This window comes from Catharus ustulatus, chromosome 12 (assembly GCF_009819885.2).
Source record: "Catharus ustulatus isolate bCatUst1 chromosome 12, bCatUst1.pri.v2, whole genome shotgun sequence".
NCBI lineage: Eukaryota > Metazoa > Chordata > Aves > Passeriformes > Turdidae > Catharus > Catharus ustulatus.
This window is the reverse complement of record NC_046232.1, coordinates 6,765,810-6,785,070: the sequence shown is the minus strand read 5'-3', so window position 1 is coordinate 6,785,070 and position 19,261 is coordinate 6,765,810. Positions and strand designations below refer to the sequence as shown.

General features: G+C 39.3%; 1 protein-coding gene across 6 annotated transcripts in view; it reads right to left on the bottom strand.

The window, feature by feature from the left end:
• Positions 1 to 525: 525 nt before the first annotated feature.
• The window catches only part of THSD4 (thrombospondin type 1 domain containing 4), a 264,552-nt gene continuing 245,816 nt past the window's right edge, over positions 526 to 19,261 (bottom strand). For all 6 annotated transcript variants that reach the window (XM_033070905.2, XM_033070906.2, XM_033070903.1 and 3 more), the window contains 7 exons: positions 17,855 to 17,984; positions 16,167 to 16,371; positions 15,697 to 15,870; positions 7,100 to 7,273; positions 4,847 to 5,026; positions 2,803 to 2,947; positions 526 to 1,192 (listed from right to left, as the gene is read on the bottom strand). In XM_033070905.2, coding sequence (XP_032926796.1) covers positions 1,050 to 1,192; positions 2,803 to 2,947; positions 4,847 to 5,026; positions 7,100 to 7,273; positions 15,697 to 15,870; positions 16,167 to 16,371; positions 17,855 to 17,984 — 1,151 coding nt within the window. In that variant the 3' untranslated portion in view covers positions 526 to 1,049. The remainder of the gene's footprint in view (positions 1,193 to 2,802; positions 2,948 to 4,846; positions 5,027 to 7,099; positions 7,274 to 15,696; positions 15,871 to 16,166; positions 16,372 to 17,854; positions 17,985 to 19,261) is intronic.

Below are 19,261 nucleotides of genomic sequence, written 5' to 3'. Positions count from 1 at the left end.
ATGTTGTAATAACTGGTCAAAATCTGAAGAATGTCAATAGCTAAGAACCCCTTTTTACTGATACTCAGCTATTAGATTCATACTGCTGCCTGATACCAAGATAAGAAACTGCTATAAGGCACATGGGCCTCTGTCCTTTGGTGGTTGTTTCAGAAACTGGTGACATATCCAGACTAGGTCTGAACAAAGTACTTTGGTTTGGCAGTTGTTAAACAATAGTGCAGAGACAAGAATTAGGCAAGATCCCAGTTCTGAAATAAGTCCCCTACAGAAAAGAGACCTTTTAGACCAGCAAAGGCTCTTCACCTTTCTGGTTAACCTGTGTCACTGACAGCTGCAGCTGTTAAAGACTTAAAGAGCCAGACACTAGTGTCACTCTGCTAGAAAACGTATTTCAAAATCCATACAAAATTATAAAAGTGTATCTTCATGAGTTTATGAATTAAATATAAAGGCACCTTCTGGCAGTCAAGTGTGTATATATTTGATGCCTAAGGACAGGACATCAGTTAAAAGGACATTATGAATGGACTGAAGTAGTTAAAAATGAGTTAGAGTGCTAGGAAACTGATGATAAATGCTTTTCAAGGGTCCGGCTCTTCAGGAAGTAATTTTTCTCATGCATGTTTCATTGATTTAGTCCTCTAACTTAAGGCAGTCCAAAATACCAGCACTCAGAAAATAACGGAGCAGCTGCATCCATACTGGTCAATTATCTCCAGTAATTGCCTGCAATTGATTTTAGTTTTCATTAATTTCACAATCTTAAGGCCACTATATTCCTTAAATAATTATCTGATGAGCAGGTGCAAATAATAGTATCATTAAAAATGAATGCCTTAAAAAAAATCATGATTTTACAACAAACATCTTAAAAGAGATAACTGCACAATAACTGTAACTGAAAGGGTGTGAGATTTAACCATAGTCTCGATGCACTCAGCAATACAAGCCCCATCTCTAAGAAGCTACAACTGCTGCAGTCAAAGCAGCACTGCTCAAGCCCCATGTGAAGAGTGCCATTGCTGCCCTGAGCAGAGCAGGATTTGTTATCTGTGCCCCAGGAAGCCTGGCTGTCTGTTTGCCACACGGGTACAGGAGGCACAGCAGGCTGTTTTGTAATAGGTGTACACACAGAGCCGGGCCTGAACCACCACGTTGCAGTTGTAGTATTTATCCTTGCAGTTCTCATCTGCGGAGAGAAGGGAAGAGAAGAGAGAAGAAACTAAAGAAAGCAGTACTAGAGTAACAAATAACCAATTCCCTTCCTTTTACCATGTAAAACCCCTTGGACCTGTATTTAAGCATTCATTGTCAAGTCAAAACTGGTTATCTAAGCAAGTACAGTAATTTCATGAATACAAGCCGCAGCAATTTGACAAAAATTTTGGTGGAAACCCGGAAGTGCAGTTAATACTCGGGGGCGGCTAATATGTGAATAATTTTCTGACATTTACAACCCCAGACGTGCCAGCCAGGGTGCCGAGCCAAGCACCTGCCAGTAAAAACCGGCATTTTGCGATTGTTACAAATTGTTACTCTGTTGCCCTGGCTCCCTGCAGGCAGCACGAGGGGCGGGGAGAGAGGCAGGAGAGCTCTCTTCTTCCCTCCTCTGCCGCAGCCCAGGGGAGAGACAGGGGGACCCTGCGCCGCCATTGCCGCGGCCCGGGGAGGAGGGGGGGTGCTCTGCCCCCGCCCTCCGCCACCGTGGCGGGAGCAGGGGGCGCTCCGTGCCCGGCCAGCGCTGCAGCGTGAGCGGGGCGCACTCTCCGTGCCCGGCCGGCGCCACGGTGGGAGCGGGGCCGGGGCGAGTGAGCCCAGAGGCGGCGGCCGGCCCCGAGCGGCAGCACCGGGCTGGGCCACCTGGCCCCGTCAGCAGCCCCTAGCGGGCCGAGCCTGCACAGCCTTAGCTGAGCCAGTAAACCCCCCGCCATGCCGTGGTTCTGTTAGTATTTGGTAACTTTGTTGCACGTGGGTCCTCACTGCGAACGACAGAGCGACTTATATTCAGGTGCGGCTTATTTATGGACAAAGAACGAAATATTTGCCAACACCCAGAGATGCGGCTTATACTCAGTGCGGCTTGTATTCGTGAATTTACTGTAAGCTAGATTACTTAGGATTTCATGTGAAGATACATAAAGCATGGAAGAAATGTATTTCCATTTCCTCAGGTTTTTAATGTTATTATCTTAAAGTATGTTGAATAATTCTCAACTGAAAGTTGTTGGAGATTATTCAGAGTTAAAACTATCTCTGAATTCTTGCATCTTTCTCTTCCTAGCCATTCTCATTACTATAAAAATCAAATTTGTATGAGATGAATTACTAATTCCAATGCTAATTAAGTGCATCCCTGTATTTACCATATACCATATATATAAAGGAAACCACTTCATTCCACTTAATACCTTAGGTTCAATTTTGTTGGGTCTTATAGAACCTGCTTCCAAATACAGCATATAATGATCCTTTTTTGTTTGTTTTAAATACTCTTCCAAGAGAAACCTTGGAGAATGCAAGGAGGCTACAGAAAAACACCCTGCATGTACCATTTTCACACAAGTAGATCTCTCAACATTCTCAGCAACTTCAAGAATAAGCTGGTTTCTTACACATTACAAGGAAAATATTTTTACTGGAAACCTAGTTTTAAAGCACAGAAAAGAGCTGTATTTTGTGTAAAAATAAAACTCTGAACTCGATAAAGAAAATATACTATTAAAGCCTCTGCAAGACTATAAAATAACTTCTCCACTAGATGGAGTTCCATAGTTAAAACAGAAGTTTCCTGTGCCTTACCTATTTCAGGGACACAATCCTGTGTATTACACAGTTCTTTCTCTTCAGGTTTGAGCTGTGGGTCACACTGAGTACTGGCTGCCATGTCATCCGACAGACATCGCACCTCCCGAACACGAAATCCTCCTTCACACGACTTGGAACACTGAAACAATTAACTGAAGTTCAGGAAGACCATAGGAGCTGTGTAATTACAGGAAGTAAACAAGGGAACCTTGATGCCAGACCCAGGTATCACTGCAGTCTTTTATCAACAGCACCCTACTGGTTTTAATTTTCTACCTATGAAGCCCTTACTATATCGGTAAAATTTTGTTAAAGATTCCCAAACATTTTTGACCATAGGAGCAAAAACTGGACGAATAAACATAGTGGATGCTGTGCAACTGAAATCAAGCTAGAACAGTTCCCTTTCTGAATTTATTACTTAGCATCTGCTTCTTTAATTAGTCTGGTTGTTCTCTGCTCATTTAGATGTATCTCCCAAATCTATTCTTTCCACGGTGTTCCCATTTCCTGCTTTAAGAACTTAACTGCACTGAACTTTATTACCTGACTGCCCCAGCCTCCACTGTCCCTTTTGTCATTTATATATAAAGAGGAATAATTTTAATTACCATTTTTTTCCTAGCACTCAATTATTTTTCACTTCTTGCAGCACAGTGATTTTACTAAGCATTTGAAGTTTATTTGAATTTCTAAAGGAAGTATTTCTGTGCTCCTTCAGGGTCTGTTACAAAGCCAGAGACTTTTGTACTTGCTTGTTATTGTACTTTTAAGGCCAATTATTACACATTTCTGCCCATACTGAAGCAAATCCCCATTGGCCAAGGATTTTGCCTGAGTGAGGTCTTTGAGATTTGGCTCACTGTCCGGTTTGACCTAATGCTCAAAAACTTAATTAAACCTGGGTCATTTATGAGTAAAATCTTAATAGCCCAAAACTAATAAGAATGTTTTCCTTCTGACTTTTGGGACATAATAATTTATTTTCCTAACATTACATAAACAACTTATCATGATCATAAAATCATGTATTGTAAAAAAATAACTGAAGTAGTCTCAATATTGTTTTTTTAAACTGCTCTTTCATCTTTAAGTACAGCCTTTATCCACATTTGAAAGGGCAGCCATGTGCAGCAGTAATAGAACATGGGTTTTTCTACAGTTACTTCTGTTACATGCCTGTAGAGAATACTGCAATTATTATTTCACATCCACATCCAGCCATAAGGACTTCAGCTCTGCAGACATCTTAAGCACTTAGAATGGAACCAAGACTCACATCACACTTCACACAAATCATTCTGAGCTGCATCCACATTGCAGAGCTGCCACTGGCAATCTGACCTACAGCTCAATAAAGAGTCCAAGTTACTGCATTTGATACAATGTCATCTCATTGTAAGATGAAAATGGACTTTCTGATCTTCATTTAGGACAAAAATGTTGACTTTTTTTTTTTTTTTGGTAGAAAAGCAATAAACTATGTCAGATATAGGAAACTATAGAAAGATAGATGAAACCAAAGTGTTTTGTGGCACAGTGTGACTGTAGCTGCTCCACTTCCAGGGAAAACTGAAGATACATGAAGTTGTACAATACATTTTCTCTCAGTGAAGTTCTAAGTATTACAAAGAGTTTACATATTATGGTAAAACTGACTCTAAAAAATGAATACATCCCTCATTCTTTATTAAATACTCCTTAATCTTAATTAAATTAAAGATCTGAAAAGAACTTCTAAGTTCACCATACTGTCTCACTGTAAGGGCCAAACCAACTTTAGAAAACAGGAAGAGTCTATGAAGAAGACATCAATGATAGAAAGACAACTGTGCAGTGTCTCTTTCTAGTCAAGATATTTCCTGAAGTCTCTATGTTCCACCAGACAAAGAGTATGCTTTCTTTTTATTATCATTCCTGTGCAAAATTAAACCAATTTCATGATGAGTGGTTGTATGCAAATGGTGTTCTCTTTCAATATAAACAGAAAAGGATGTATCAAACAAAGTACAGATACAGGAAAACATGACAGACTTACTGTGCTCCATTCTGTATGAAACCACTTAGATCCACATGGTTTGAGGTAGCAGGATTGCTGGCTGGGAGGTTTTTCCAAATATGAACATTCATAGGGGCTCAAAACATCAAAATTACCTTCAGTTTTCCTAACACAAATTACTTCTCTCTGCTGAGTTCCACTACCACATTCAGTAGAGCACTGTATCAGAGAACAAAAAAAGGGGGGGAAATCTGTTATTCTTCTCATGTTCTTTGACTTGTTTAGAAAGTAACGTTTCTCCACATCACATGGTACCACAGACTCAAAACATATTTTTAATTATCTTCATGAAGAAGACATATGACTCTAAGTGTACTTCTGGAAAAATCTCAAAGTGTAGTTTTACTTGCAGCCACAAAAAGAAACTGGCACTTATTTTTCTAATCAAAAGAGAAGCATAACTCACTTTCTCCAGAAAGTTTCTTGCTGAAGCAGGATCCTATGTGCTGCACTGAACTTTGGAGGGTTATAAGGTTAGAGCACAGTTTTGTAGCTTTACAAAGCTTCACATTCTATGCTGCTTTTAGAAAATGCCTTCATCTGCCAAGGTATTATTTTCATGTTTTCAAGTATCTATGTGATGTAGTGTTGGTTCCAGTTCTGAAAAGTGAATTTGACTTACTTGGATTCATACTGCCCATTTAAAGGTTAAGTACACACAAAATACTGTTTCTGGCACTTGTAAAAAGGCTTTTAGAAGATGATTACAGCCACATATTGGTTTCTATGTTGCATAAAGGACTATGCTTTTTCAGAAGGTTTTTTTCCAGCCTAAACCAATGAAATGTTCCTAACACTGTGGATTTTCTTTTTATTTTTGGTAGAATTTACAATCCCTTTACCAGATTCCCACAAAACTCTTTGAGCTAAATGAAAAACCTTAAGATAAATGCACCCAAATAAATTTGAGAGAAGTACAGTAACTGCACATTCTTTAACACAAAACATCTCTTTTTTAATGGTTGCTCCTAAAGGCACCATCTGCACACCCCACCTTTACTCTGGCAGAGGAAGGGCTCCCCCCTGCTCTGCCCCACCAACTGCTCTCATTTTGCTCCTAAAAGCCAGATAGACCAGCCAGGACTTGGTTGGTAGAATTGATGCTGTCAGACACAGCTTCTGGAGCAGTAAAGAATTTGTACCCTTGTGTGCATTGAAAATTCAATTCCATGCAAAGAAAGAAGGTGAATTAAAAGAACAGTCAGGATGCTCTGACTGAACACTTCTCCAGCACAGTAAAAATGGGTAAAGAGTTCCTATTCACTATCTGGAGCAGTCTGAGAAACAAGGCCTGGATTTCATCTGTTATTAGAACAGATAAACATTTTTTAAATCCAAATTTGTTATTACTGTTATACATATTCCTATACACAGTAATTATTACTTACACTTGAAAGCACTAGCATAGTAGTAACCCTGTAATCTCCCCCTCAGCTATACCAGTTTAATTTCCAGCTCCTTATCTCCTGGAAGGACCTGCAGTGCAGTGAGTTAACAGCACAGTCCCACTAAGTGCTGGCACCAGCAGCCCCAAAGGGGCCAGAGCCTACACAAAGGGACATAAATGCCTGGGCAAGAGTTTACAGCTTCTGAAATGTCTTTGTGCCTGACAGCAGGAATGTTCATTTGTAACAAGAAGGGCTACCAAATGTGGAGGAAGGGAAGAATTTACTTTGAGAAAAGAGCATCTGTATAGAAGTCACTAACTAAAATTTGTTTTCTTTTGCCTATTGTAATGATTTTCAGTACAGCAATTCCAAAGTTAACTTTTCGATTTAGCCATTGCTTTTTGCCTTCTTTGTCTTTTGGAAATTTCATATACATATGTATGTATAGGAATGTACCTCCCTGCATTTATGCATGATCACAAAGGCTCTACTTTAAGAATTGCAAATCCATTGCTTTGGTGTTTACCTAAACATGCTGAGCAGCATTCTGTCACCATTCTTTTCATAAATACACTGGGTCAGTAAGTGAAAAATAAAAAATGGAGATAGAGAGGAGAAGAAAAACAAAGTTAAAATTTTTTACATCAAAGTAAAAAAAAAAAAACCAGCAGGTGCTGAAAAGTATTGAACATTAACTCAGTAAAATATAGGCTAAAACACCAAAATACTCTGGAGACATGAAGAAATACCTTATGGCACACATCTTTATTGCATCAAAATACAAATTTATAAGTAATATATCAGTACAAAACAACAGATACATTAGATTTGGTACTTGGCTTACCTGTGTCCAGCCCCCAGCAAACCAGTCCACTTTCCCAGCACAGGGCCCATTATTACAGGGAGTAGTTTCCGAGGGTCTGTTGTTGCCACAGCCCTCCAGAGGCAAGCTGCTGACGTGGTTGGTCATGCACACCACGGAGCGTGTGCGGATCCCGTCCCCGCACTCTGCCGAGCACTGCAAGAGACACAACGCGGTCACCTGGGGGCCCTCCGGACTGCCCGAGCAAAGGACAAGGGACACTCATGGAAGTTCATTCATTTATGCAAAGTCAATTATTTTTATGTGTACTTCAGCTGTAGCAAATTGTCTTTCAGAAGTTTCATACTTCTGAAAACACTACAAGTAGTACCTGTCTTTACAACCCAAAATTAAAGGATTAGCGAAGAAAGAAATCGTTATAGCTTTTTGTTAGCTCCCCTACTTCTCCCTTCTTCTTCCTGTCCATAAATTCTCCCAGTTTTCATTGTATTCATCTTTTTTCACACTAATTAATAGCTCTGAGAATGGGTAATTTCAATAAAAGGCTTTTCAGACAGCAGTCCTAGTTCAGCCTTTGTTTTGCTCTCCAAATTTCTCCTCCAAGCATTCAAGCTGTCAGCCAGGTGGATCTTACACTGGCTGAAAGGACAAGGTTAGGAAGACTCTGAGGGCTGTGACACAGGGAGTAAAGTGACTGCACAGCACATCCTGGAACTTTCCCATATAACAAACTGACAGTCTGACAGCACAGTAAAGTAGAAAAATAAAAATTATTTTGGCAGGTAATTTCAAAATACTCAGGTAAGTCCTCAATAAACAACTGCAACTACCACAAGTTACTGCTCAGTCTGTTTCAACTGCAAGTTTTAAATTAGTTTTAGAAGAGGTGGCCATAGAAGCTTATGTGCATCCAACGTTGCTTTTTAATGATATGACTTCCCAGTAACTAATGTTCACCATTCTCAAAGTTACACTGCTAAATTCTGAAAGCTATTGCTAAATAGTGATGTGCAGATTCTTGTCACCTATTCAGAGACAGTATGCCTGTCATTCACACATCACAGGATAAATTCCATTTATGCCCTTAGAGTTTGTTCTTTCATCGACTGAAGCAGGAAAGTCTCTGGTATTTCACTGTCCTAAGTAGCATCAAACTATTGACATTTAAAAAACAGAAACAGGCCAAGGAAATGAAGTCTCATGTTTGACTGTTCCTTTGTTGCTTAATTATTTCTTGATCATCCCGTTTGTTTTCTGTTAAAATGCATTTCGCATTCCATGTCTAGATCATTAACATAAAAGAAAAACCTATGTGCAGATTACTGAAAGATACGTACAAAACAGAATTTAAACAAAACAATTGTTACACATGCAAAGAAACTCACAAATAAATATGTAATATATGAGATAAAAATATGCATTTGGTTGCTATTTCAGATTTTATTTTTAACATACAATGTAATTAGGAGAAACTCTGTATTACTTCCACAATGTGCACCACATTCCTTGTGAATGAATATAACTCTGCATTAGAACATTTTAAAAATTTTATTAACTAAGAACGAGCCAAAAAACTGGTAATGAAACACAAAGTTGACTATTAACTTGATTTAGCTGCCATTGGTAACAGTGTCAGGGTTCACTTCCAACAGTTCAGCTGCAAAGCAGCAGATGCCATGACAACACTACTATTAACAGCAAGACCAACCAATACAGTCACTCATCTTCTCAGGAGAGACAGTGGCTGAAAAAGCACTTGGTTGCAAACTGCTCTTCACTTACTTGCACGGAGGAACACTGGTTATTTGTGTGAAACATGTACTCATGTTACACTTATTTCACAGATGCAGAATAGAACACCACTTTTCCTATCAGCAAGCTGATTTCACACAATATGTTCACATAGAATAGCAAAGCTTTACTGAAATGGAATACCTAGAAAACTAAAGAAGTGATTCAACTCTTTAGAAACAATTTTTCTAACAAAGCACAATTTTTGAAAAGCTAGAAATTCAGGTTTCTTCCTCCATCTGCAAGACCAAGTAATTAAGCATCTCTTAAACGATGCCTAGTAGTAACATAATGAACCTTTTCTGTTGGTGGTGCACAACAAAATTCTCCCTCTTCAAGCAGGTGTGTAAAACAGATTTACCTCCTCAGCAAACCAGTTTCATGGTCTAAGGAGGCTTTTTCAAGGTAAAGTGGCAAAATCTTGAAAATACAAGAATAATGTAAATTGTGCTAGTAGTGAATATTTTCCTGTTCATATAAACTACAATGAAACTACACCCATTTCAGACAGGCCACTCCCAGGTGAGCTGAGCCCCACACTGTGGCTCCCACTCAAACCAACTGTGCAGAAATCAACTCTGTTCCCATTCCAAGGGTGTTCAATTACATTAAGCAGAGAGAACTTATGCATATACTCTGAAAATACTTTTCTTATTGCTAACTAATTTTCATTTGACAATCTAGTTTGCGTTTCTGCTTTGCAAACCAGAGCTGGGAAAAAATTTAGCCTGTAAAGTCAGCCAGAAAATCCCCCTAGTCTTATGTTTTAAATGATTATGTTATGAACTAGGCTTGCAAATCAAATAACAGAGGAAATACCAAATGGGAAGGTACAGGGTTGTTCCACTCTCTGCTGCAGGATTTTACTACAGATTAACTACCCTATAAGGATTTACAAAGCAAACTTAAACCTGGATGTTTCGCATTATGTATTTGTCTTTTCATGTTTTTATCTCCTTTTCAGCAAAAATCTTCTCTGTGAAAATCATGGATTTCTAATGTCCAAGGCAGGGAGTAGGGAGGTGGATAATGAATCCTCTCCCCTTGGTTTTCACAACAGACACACCCATTACTTTCAATTTGGGGCCATTGATTTCTTGCATTAATACACAGTAAGTGCCATAACCTAACATTGTGAAATATGAGGAACTTTCACAAGCTGCAGCTTCATTCTGGTCCTATTATGAAAGATATTTTGTTTCACAGTCTTGTTTTAACTGGCACAAATTTCTCAGAAACCTCTGTCTGTGTTTTAAGGAGTCTGCCATTTTTCCTCTTCCTGAGGTCCTTTCCTCATGAGTTCAATTTCAGAAGCTTTCCATACCCATTAAAAACTAAAAATAAAACCCCTCATTCACGGCTCTGATAGTTGTCGGAAAACAACTGAGTAGCAGTCCAGGAAAATAAGGCAAGTTCCTGCAAACTTGGAAAACTGTAAGTGGAAGCCTGAATTTTTGTCACAGCTACAAGAGTAGAGCAAAAAAATCCCTTTTAGCAGTGTAAGTTCCTCTTCACTAATGTGCCAGCCCTACTCACTACCCTCAAATGGGGCAGCAGACCACAGGAAAGTGGCAGCAGGAATTCTCCTGGGCCTCCAGAGAGCTTTCACATGGGTCTCAGCATCACTGCTAGCCTTAATCAAATTTTTAAATAATAACCAATTGAGTTTGAGTAAAACTACCCCATTTGTGCAAGATTTTTGTCTACCACACCTTTAACCTTCATCACCTTAATTACTTCCCACAAGATAGTAAAGACTTTTATCAGTCATCCTCCTGATGTTACTGCAAAAGAAAAAAAAAATCTGTCTCAAATACATTTACAGAACTCCTTAGCATTATTTGATCTACTCTGAGAAAATCAATTTCAGAAGGGATTTTAGACAGATTATGTAACCTTTGTTTTTCCAATCATACACTCAGCATTGTATTTCACAGGATCTGCCACAGTTCCAAGACAGGCAGATTTTCAAAGGACATAAACTTGCAGAGAGCTGCCTTGATTTCTTAAAAGAGAAAAAAAAAAAAAAAAACAAAAAACAAAACAAAACCCCAAAAACCCCCAACATTTTCTGATACCTAGATTTAAATTGTTTCCCTTTAGAGTGCACCTATGCATTCAACAGGTGCTGGATCAGTCCAGCAGTTCCACAGCATCCTTCCAAGGTCCCAGCACCAATGCCCTCTCAAGTCATTAGCAGCAGGGAAGAGATTTCACTGCCCTAGCTCACACTGTGTCCCCTTGCCTCAAGAGCTGCCAGCACTGCTCAGGGCTGAGTGCACCAGCACACTGAAGGGGCCCTGGCCAGCCTCACCTGGCCCCAGCACACCCTGCTCAGCTCACCTCAGCCCTGCTCCATCAGTCTTTGACCAGGCTTCCTCAGAGAGGTGCCTTTTCCCAGCCACTGCCTGCACTTCCATGATCCCTCCCTGTAGGACTCACTGTGCAGCCTGCCCTGTCCTGCCTCATTCCCACAGAGCTGCCCAGGGTCACTGGGCTGTGTCTGATTGCTTCTGTCCCTGCAGGGACTTCTGACTTCACCTTGCCCCTGCCTCGTCACTGGGATCATCCTGCCTGGACTCTGGCCCCTCCCTGCAACACTGGGCCACAGGTGAAGCCAGGCAGGCTTTAGGGGCTGAACTGGGGCAAAGACCAGGTCTAGAGATGGAAACACAATTCTCTGCAGACCTTGGCCACCCTCCTATCAAACCTGGCTAATTGTTTCATTGCAAATTATGAAGTGAGTTACATATTTATACATAAAGAATGCAGACCTTCCATTTCCAACTGAATCTCACATGAAGTCAATGAAAAAGGGTGTTTTATCTTGTTTTCATTTTATACTAAAACAAATAAACAGTGATAATAAAAAATAATGAACTCTTGCACAAGTTTAATGGTAATTTTTATTTTTTCCCCAAAATTCAAGAGATTTTAAGTGAAGTATCCAGATTTAAATAAAAAGAACTGAAAAAAGAGTGTAAGCTACAATATTCATTGGTGGTTCCACATTTGACTGGCCAAAAAACCCACTTGAACCTTTTAGGCAATATTTAGAATTGAGAGGAATAATGCAGATTTTTATGAAGTTCTCCTTTTACTACAGTTCTCTTGCAAAAGATTATTACAGAAGCATTGCTGTTACTCCTTCTAATGAAGAGTGAAATCCAAAGCATGTGTTTGGTTTGTTTTGATTATGTTCCCTGATGTGCAGCATTTTTTCTTTCTTCCCAAGATTTTATTTTGGCCGCAGAATCTCATTAACATCTAAGAATTGTTTGTATTTTGGCTTCTTTTCTAAGTAGGCTCTAAACATGAAATGAGAAACAAATGAACAGAGGAGATGGCAATGAGGAATAAACAAAAATGCAAGAGGGAAATGCTCCAGTTAGCTGGAAGGAAACATTGGTGAGTCTCCCATTGCTGTAAATCAGGAGAAGGCAGTTTCCTGCTCCTGACCCACAGGAGAAATAAACTTTCCAGCAATTAGAGCTGTCAAAGAATCAGTCATGTGAAATGTTCACAAGAATCTCATCTGCTCCCATCAATCCCATTTTGCTGCTAAGTTCAGTAAGGTTCACCAGATTTACTCCACTGATTAATGGATGCTGTTTGGTGGAACTCTGCTGCTTTAATGCAGTATGACATCTTTAGAGAATTATGAGACAGGAAGCAATCTTTCTACAAATACACATAAAAATATCACAAAAGTTTGTTCAGACTCTCTATAGGCAAAAGAGGTTAAAGATCATACAGAAGTGAAAGTCATGAAACTTTAGTTAATTGTCTTACTTATGCTCAAGATAGAACAATAAATGCAAAGACAGGCACAAAGTGAGACCAACCAGTATCACTTTGCTATTACAGACTTTTAACTGGTAATCTTTTCCATTGAAATGGGTAAAAATTTCTGCTTCTCTCAAGACTGAGCCTGGGGGATACCAATAGATGGTGTTTAGACCTACTTCTCATACAAGGAACAAAAGTATATACATTTCAGAAAAGAAGTATTTGTTTCCCAAGAATTAATTGCTTTCCCTCCTTCCTTTCAGAGTACACATGGTGGGCACACACCTCGTAAGCTTTGCAGGTAAAAGTGTTTCTGTAACACTCACTCAATGGACTCTGATACCTGTTTATCAAAATACCACAAATCAAGAACTGCATTGTCTTAGGAACATGAAGGGGCTTTAAATTACATATATAAAAATTCAGTGTGTGCAGAAACCAACACCAAGGAGGTCAATGCCGTGGGGTGAAACAGGTGGCCCATAAAATACATAAATACTTTGTGGGAAAACAAGACTGGAGAACACGGCAAGAAGGCCAAGTGTTATTTACAGGGTAAAGCAACATACAGCCCAGCCTGGGAAGGAAACACAACTCCTACACACAAATTTGTATGTGCTATACATATTTTTTAACTGCACATATGTAATATTGGTGATTCCACTTTTAGGGAAATGTAACATTATATTCATCTAGCTCAGAACCACAGAAACTATTAATGATAATATAGGTAACTAGCATGATTTCTGCATCAATTAAAACTTTGCATGATCATAAGAGAACACAAAATATTTTCACCATTCCTAAATTAGACTATGTTCTTTTCTTAAAAGTGTTAAAGAAAAACCATGTCAAATTGTGCACAAATATGTACCACAGTTATCAAATCCTGAAATTGAACATCTGCTGCCAGCAGATACAACTGTCATTTTTATGTTGCTGAATTTTTTTTTTGATGTTTTTCTAGTTAACCAAGGCTGTATTGTAATGGCCCATGCATCCCATCAGTCCAGACAGGGAAGTCTGATCTATCCCTTGCTGAAAAAGGAAGTATGTGCCTAACCAATCTCTGACAGGCTTCTGGAAATCTCTGCTTGCTGCATGTGCAACTGTACACATGAAGTGTTTGCAAAGTGGGTTCAGAAAAGGGCTTCTTTTCCAGCTATAACTAAGTTTGAACTCAACCATTTCAAAGTTCCACAAGTTATGATAAGTTCTTTTACCTCTTATTTCTAGGCACGGCTGAAATGTCAAAATACAATGGGAAAGACTGTTCTGTGGTATTTCCAGCTGGGACTTGAAGTAGGCATGTAATAAATCTCACAAAGAAGGTCTGTTCTTGTGAGATTTCCACCACAGTTTTGTAGACTCAAGAGGTTTGAACAAGCTTTTTTAAAGCAGTTGAACTTTTGGCTGCTTATCTGAACCATTTGTGGCTGCCCATCACTGATCTATGCTTATCGCCGAAGTGTGGCTTGGCTTAAAGCACTTTTTAAGGAATTTTTTTGGGAAATGACACACACAAAGCCCATACACCTGGGAATGACCATTTCCATTCCATGACAGAATTCTTTTGTCTTTCAACAGAAACACACTCCTCCACAAAGAAAGAGAAATTTCTGCTCCTAAGATGCAGCCCTTTAAAGGCACAAGAAGACAGCAATGGCCAATGGCCTTACTCTGCAAAGCTGTTCACTGCTGCTGTATTTCAATGCCTGCCATGGAATCACTGCCCCGAGCGTCTCAGCATCCGAGTTATGAGGTGTGTGTGAATCTTAGGAGATCCTGCATGCTCCACCTCAAATCTACTGTTTTCCTGAAATAAGCTGTTTCTTACATCCTCTTTGTGACTCAAACTCCAAACCCACTCCTGGCAGAAGTGATGATGAATAATGCCAACTACAGTAGCAAGCATTTGGAAGAAATTAATCTGTACACTTATATAAACTGAGAAGGTAACAAAATCCATTCTTTACTCTCCAGCCCTAAAAAGTTTGTGGTAAGAAAAAAAGTCCAACATTTTCCACATTACCTGCTTCACTTCTACGTCTCATTTAACACATATAAATAAGCATAATAACATTTTACAGTTATAACCTTTCGCTCAAAAGCTGCTTTTAATTCTGAATAATGAAGAGAATGGTGCTTTCACTGCAATGTCTGTGCTTTATGTGGTGGAACTACACTGGGTGATAGCAGCTGGGCCAAACGATGTCTTTGAGGGTAGAATGGATTTAACAGCACTGTACAAAGAACTGAACTATAAGAAAAAAAAGAAATTTAAAAAAAAGGCAGAAAAACCTCAAGACACTGCCATTTCCCTATAGCAAAATCTCTGCCCTTTGCACTAATATCTCTGCTTTATTTATTGGACCAAAATACCAGGCTTTTCTTAGCCTGTGTTTTTAAGCCTTAATGAAAGCATATAAATATCACCACTGAACAACTCTGGGCACAATCACGAAACAAGTTAAATCACCACTGTTTTTACTGCTTTCATGCAGAGAATCTGACTCACTGGAAGATAATTAACCCCAACATCCACTTTCACAAAATAAAAGCCTGAATCAAGCCTGCCTGAGTTTATGAAGTTGTTCCCCTCCTTTCACACCTATGGGATAATTGGTTTATGGATGGAACTCAAACCCAGACAACAGGCCTCAAAACTGTATCCCTTAAGAAAACAGTGGGGAAACTTTTAGGAGTCTGAATCTTGAGACTCAGCACTAAGCAAGGAAGAATAATAAAGCTCAGCACACTCAATATTTTGCAAAGTTGAGACTCAGAGCCAATTCTAAGTCTGGACACTTGGCCATGTACCCACAGTCTTGCCTTTCTATGCATTCTTGTATCTTAACACAAACTCAAGAAGCCCTTGGGATCATTATTGTTTTGTTTGCTTTTGCCTGTTTAAAAGACCGAGAATAAACACGGAAAATACGATTACTCCTTTTATGGTTGTACAGATGTGTATTTTTAAAATTCTGATGCTCTTGTTTTAGAAGGTTTGGTAGGATAAAGTTACTGAGAAGCCTTACCCTGTCACTCCACTCCGTAAGGAACCAGCTCTTGGCACAGGGGCCCATGTCGCAGTTCTCGATGTCATTTGGCCGCAGCTTCATGTTACATTCCTCATCATCAACAACGTCCCCAAGGTTGCTGACACACTTCACATCTCGAGTCCTCTGCCCCACTCCACAAGGCACTGAACACTGTGACAAAAGGGAGGTTGCATCAGGACTCTGTGAAAGGACTGCAGTGGTTTAACACAGAGCTGGACCATACAGTTCATTCCTTCCTGCTAAGACATCTTTTTGGTTAGGAAATTGATGGTCATAGCCAAGCAGGGACTTATTGAACTAAGACTTGCTTATCTCCAAGGCTTTAAATATTCCACTTGTTTTAATCAAATTAATTGATTTGATTAGTGATACCTGGAAGAAAATTTGTGGAGAAAATTTGTATTCTTTCTGAAGTATTCTGCCCTAAGTGAATGGATCCTACTTACTGAGGTCCACTCCGTCCTGATCTGCCACTCACTGCAGATCTTGAGCTGGCAGGTGCTGGTTGTGTCAGGCTTCTCCAGGTGCTGGCAGCGGTACTGCTGCACTGTCAGCGTGCGGTTGGCGTAGATCTGCCGGCACAGGATCTGCCGGTGCTGCATTCCCAGCCCACAGGTTTTGCTGCACTCAGACCACTCCCCTATATCCCAGCTGAAGTGGAAAAAAAAGGATATCTTTGTTCCACAAGCAATTCTCTAACACCAATCTTAACAGAATGACAGGAATGACACGATTCTGATGCTGGTCCAGAATCCTACAAAACTGCATTTCAGTCTCTGTGTGTGCAATAATCCCTTATGAGGCACCACACACACTTGCTTACACAGCCCTCCTGCAGAGACTGGTAATAATGAGCACAGATACAGATTGCACAGTTTATGGTCTCAAGACATATTACAAATCTTACAGAATCTATCTAAAATATATATTACTGCTCTAACGACACTTCCAGAAAATTTAAGATGTGCTTTTTTTTGCAGCAGATGCTCTAAAAAAGACAAGTAACACAAAAATCACGAAATGCATCCAGGAATTCACTAATCAGTAAAACTAAAATAGTAAATGGTAAGCAATGAACAAATATAATTAACTTTAGAGACTGAAAAAATCTCTAGATACATCCTTCTCATTCCAAAATTCCACTGTATTTATTTAGTCACCTTTGTATAAATATATAATTTTCAATTTTTTTCTTTCCAAGCACAGATAAACATCTAAAGGAAGTATCTAAACTGTTTACTCATTTTATTTCAGAACTCTTGTGGACAGCAAGCAGCATCTCTGCATTTAAATATTGACATTTCTTTGTTTATACTCTTGATATTATCCTGAATGGACATGAGTTGTTAGAAGCTTGCTGCTCAGAAGAAAACTGAAGAGTGCAACCCCAAGAGAGATGGAAAATGAACCTAAAACAAAATTGCTCTAATGGCAACTGGGTTTAACCCTTTTCTCTTCTTGGTATACACCCTGGATGAACTGTCCTTTTGGATGGTTTTTAAATTTTTATTTATAATTTTTGAGTGTTTCAAACAAGTTGCTCAGCCAATTGCAACTCACAGTTTCCTGATAGCAAGTGTGATTCAGAAAGAACCCACATCTGAGGTGGTTGTATCAGTGTGCTGGAAACAAGGACCACCACCTCAGAACCAAGTCTTGGAGCCAAAGAATTGCTCAGTTCGGGGAAGAGAGGTGAATGTACAAGGGGGCTGTTATGAGCACTATCTCATCTTTAAATAATGGAAGTATGGCCACTATAGCACGTTGATCTCATGTGGAGTGACAGAACCTGCAGACCCTCTTCTTCACACAGGCACCTGCAGAAGCCTCTCACTTGAAAAAAGTGTACCCACAGAGACCACACAGATTGTGTCTGCCTGAACAATCACACATTTTGAGAAACTGCTATACCAACTCATTTCCAGGTTCCTTTTTGTCCACGCTGCATGCTATTGCCCCCTGTGAAGGGGAAGAAAGCCACCAACAACTATGGAAAAAAATCCACTACCATTTACAAGACAAGTGTGCTGCATTTACAAGCTCAAACTATTTTCCTACTTAGAACAGCCTCTTTGACAAGCAAGATCTCAATGATACTGGTTTATCTCACTTGACTTAAATGATAGTATCTTACAAAGCAGGGCATGGGAAGAGGTTGCAGGCCTCCTCTTCTGGAATGGGCTTGGTGCTGCTGTCGCAGTAACCCTCAGGTACCTCCTCGTGAGTGATTCTGTTGACGCAGTGGAAAATTGGGTACTGTGATCCTGGAATTAAACAAACAATTAGATAAAGAATTGAAAAAAACTCTGCAGCAATAACAGCAGCATCCAACACTTCTGCAGAAAGGAAAAGCGTAACCTGACAAGAGGAAATGCAGACAAAGGTTTTATTGAAATTTCCAAATGTAAGAGCTGACAGGATGCAGTAGCAGCTTCCACACAGCCCAGATTCCAGCAGATCTATTTACTCAGTAATCTTAAATGGAAATCTAGGAAAAGAGTTTGTGGCAGTTCTCCTGGGAAGCATTTTCACTTTCTAAAAAGAAAGGTAAGTCTTTTTTCTAAGCCAAAGTTTTACAAACATGCTTTGAAATCCCGCAGGTTTTCATCAAAACTGTTATTTTATCCTCCCTTTTCCTTAGGCAGCACAAAAATAACTTATTTTTTTCTTCTTGCAACTTGGAATTTCCTAGGGTTATTTAACTTTGGTAAATCTTAAAAAAAAACAATTAAAAACCATCATCTATATTTCTGCATGAAGAAATACAGCAGAAGAAAATGGAAAACACAGAGGAAAGAAAAAGACTGAAAGTGTCCTCTACTGAATGAAGCAAAATGAAAACAAAGCCTTAATAGTAGAGATTTTTTTCCTGATTTTTCCACTCCCTTCTTTGTCAGCCTATATAACCTAGTTTGGCTTGAAAAGCCTTAGGGCCATCAGAGAGTCACAGGTGCCTCACACCAAGATCACAAGAAATGTTCACAGAATCTCAGTAGTCTCAGGATCCAGCTCTTCAGATCCAGTTTCTTTTGAATTTAACTTAATCAGAACATGTACACATTTTTCATATAATGGGAAAATAGACACTTTTGGCAGTTCTGTTGCTAAATTTCATGGAGTAAATACCAGGCTGAAATTAATTTTTTTTATTTAATTTTTTTCTTAAGTCCTACAGTTTTGCTATCTTCATTTTGACTTAGATTTCATTAATACCACTGCCAAGAGTGACCAGAACGCTGCAGAAAGGACAAGAACTATGTGCCAATGTTGATAAAAGGCCACAGCATCCACAACCAAGATTTCTATGATGGACAGGAAGAATAAATTTACCCTGATGTGTGTGTACTTGCAACTGCATCATAAATTACCTGTTTTGGATACTAAAATTCACCTTGAATATGGGAATTCAGCCACACTTTAGTTGATATAGACTGATTACTGCTAGCCAATAATCAGACACAATTATGGATTCTGCCTATGACTTGTAGCAAAAGCACAGTGTGCTTAAATGCCAACTAAAATATTTTTCTTCAAAAAAAGG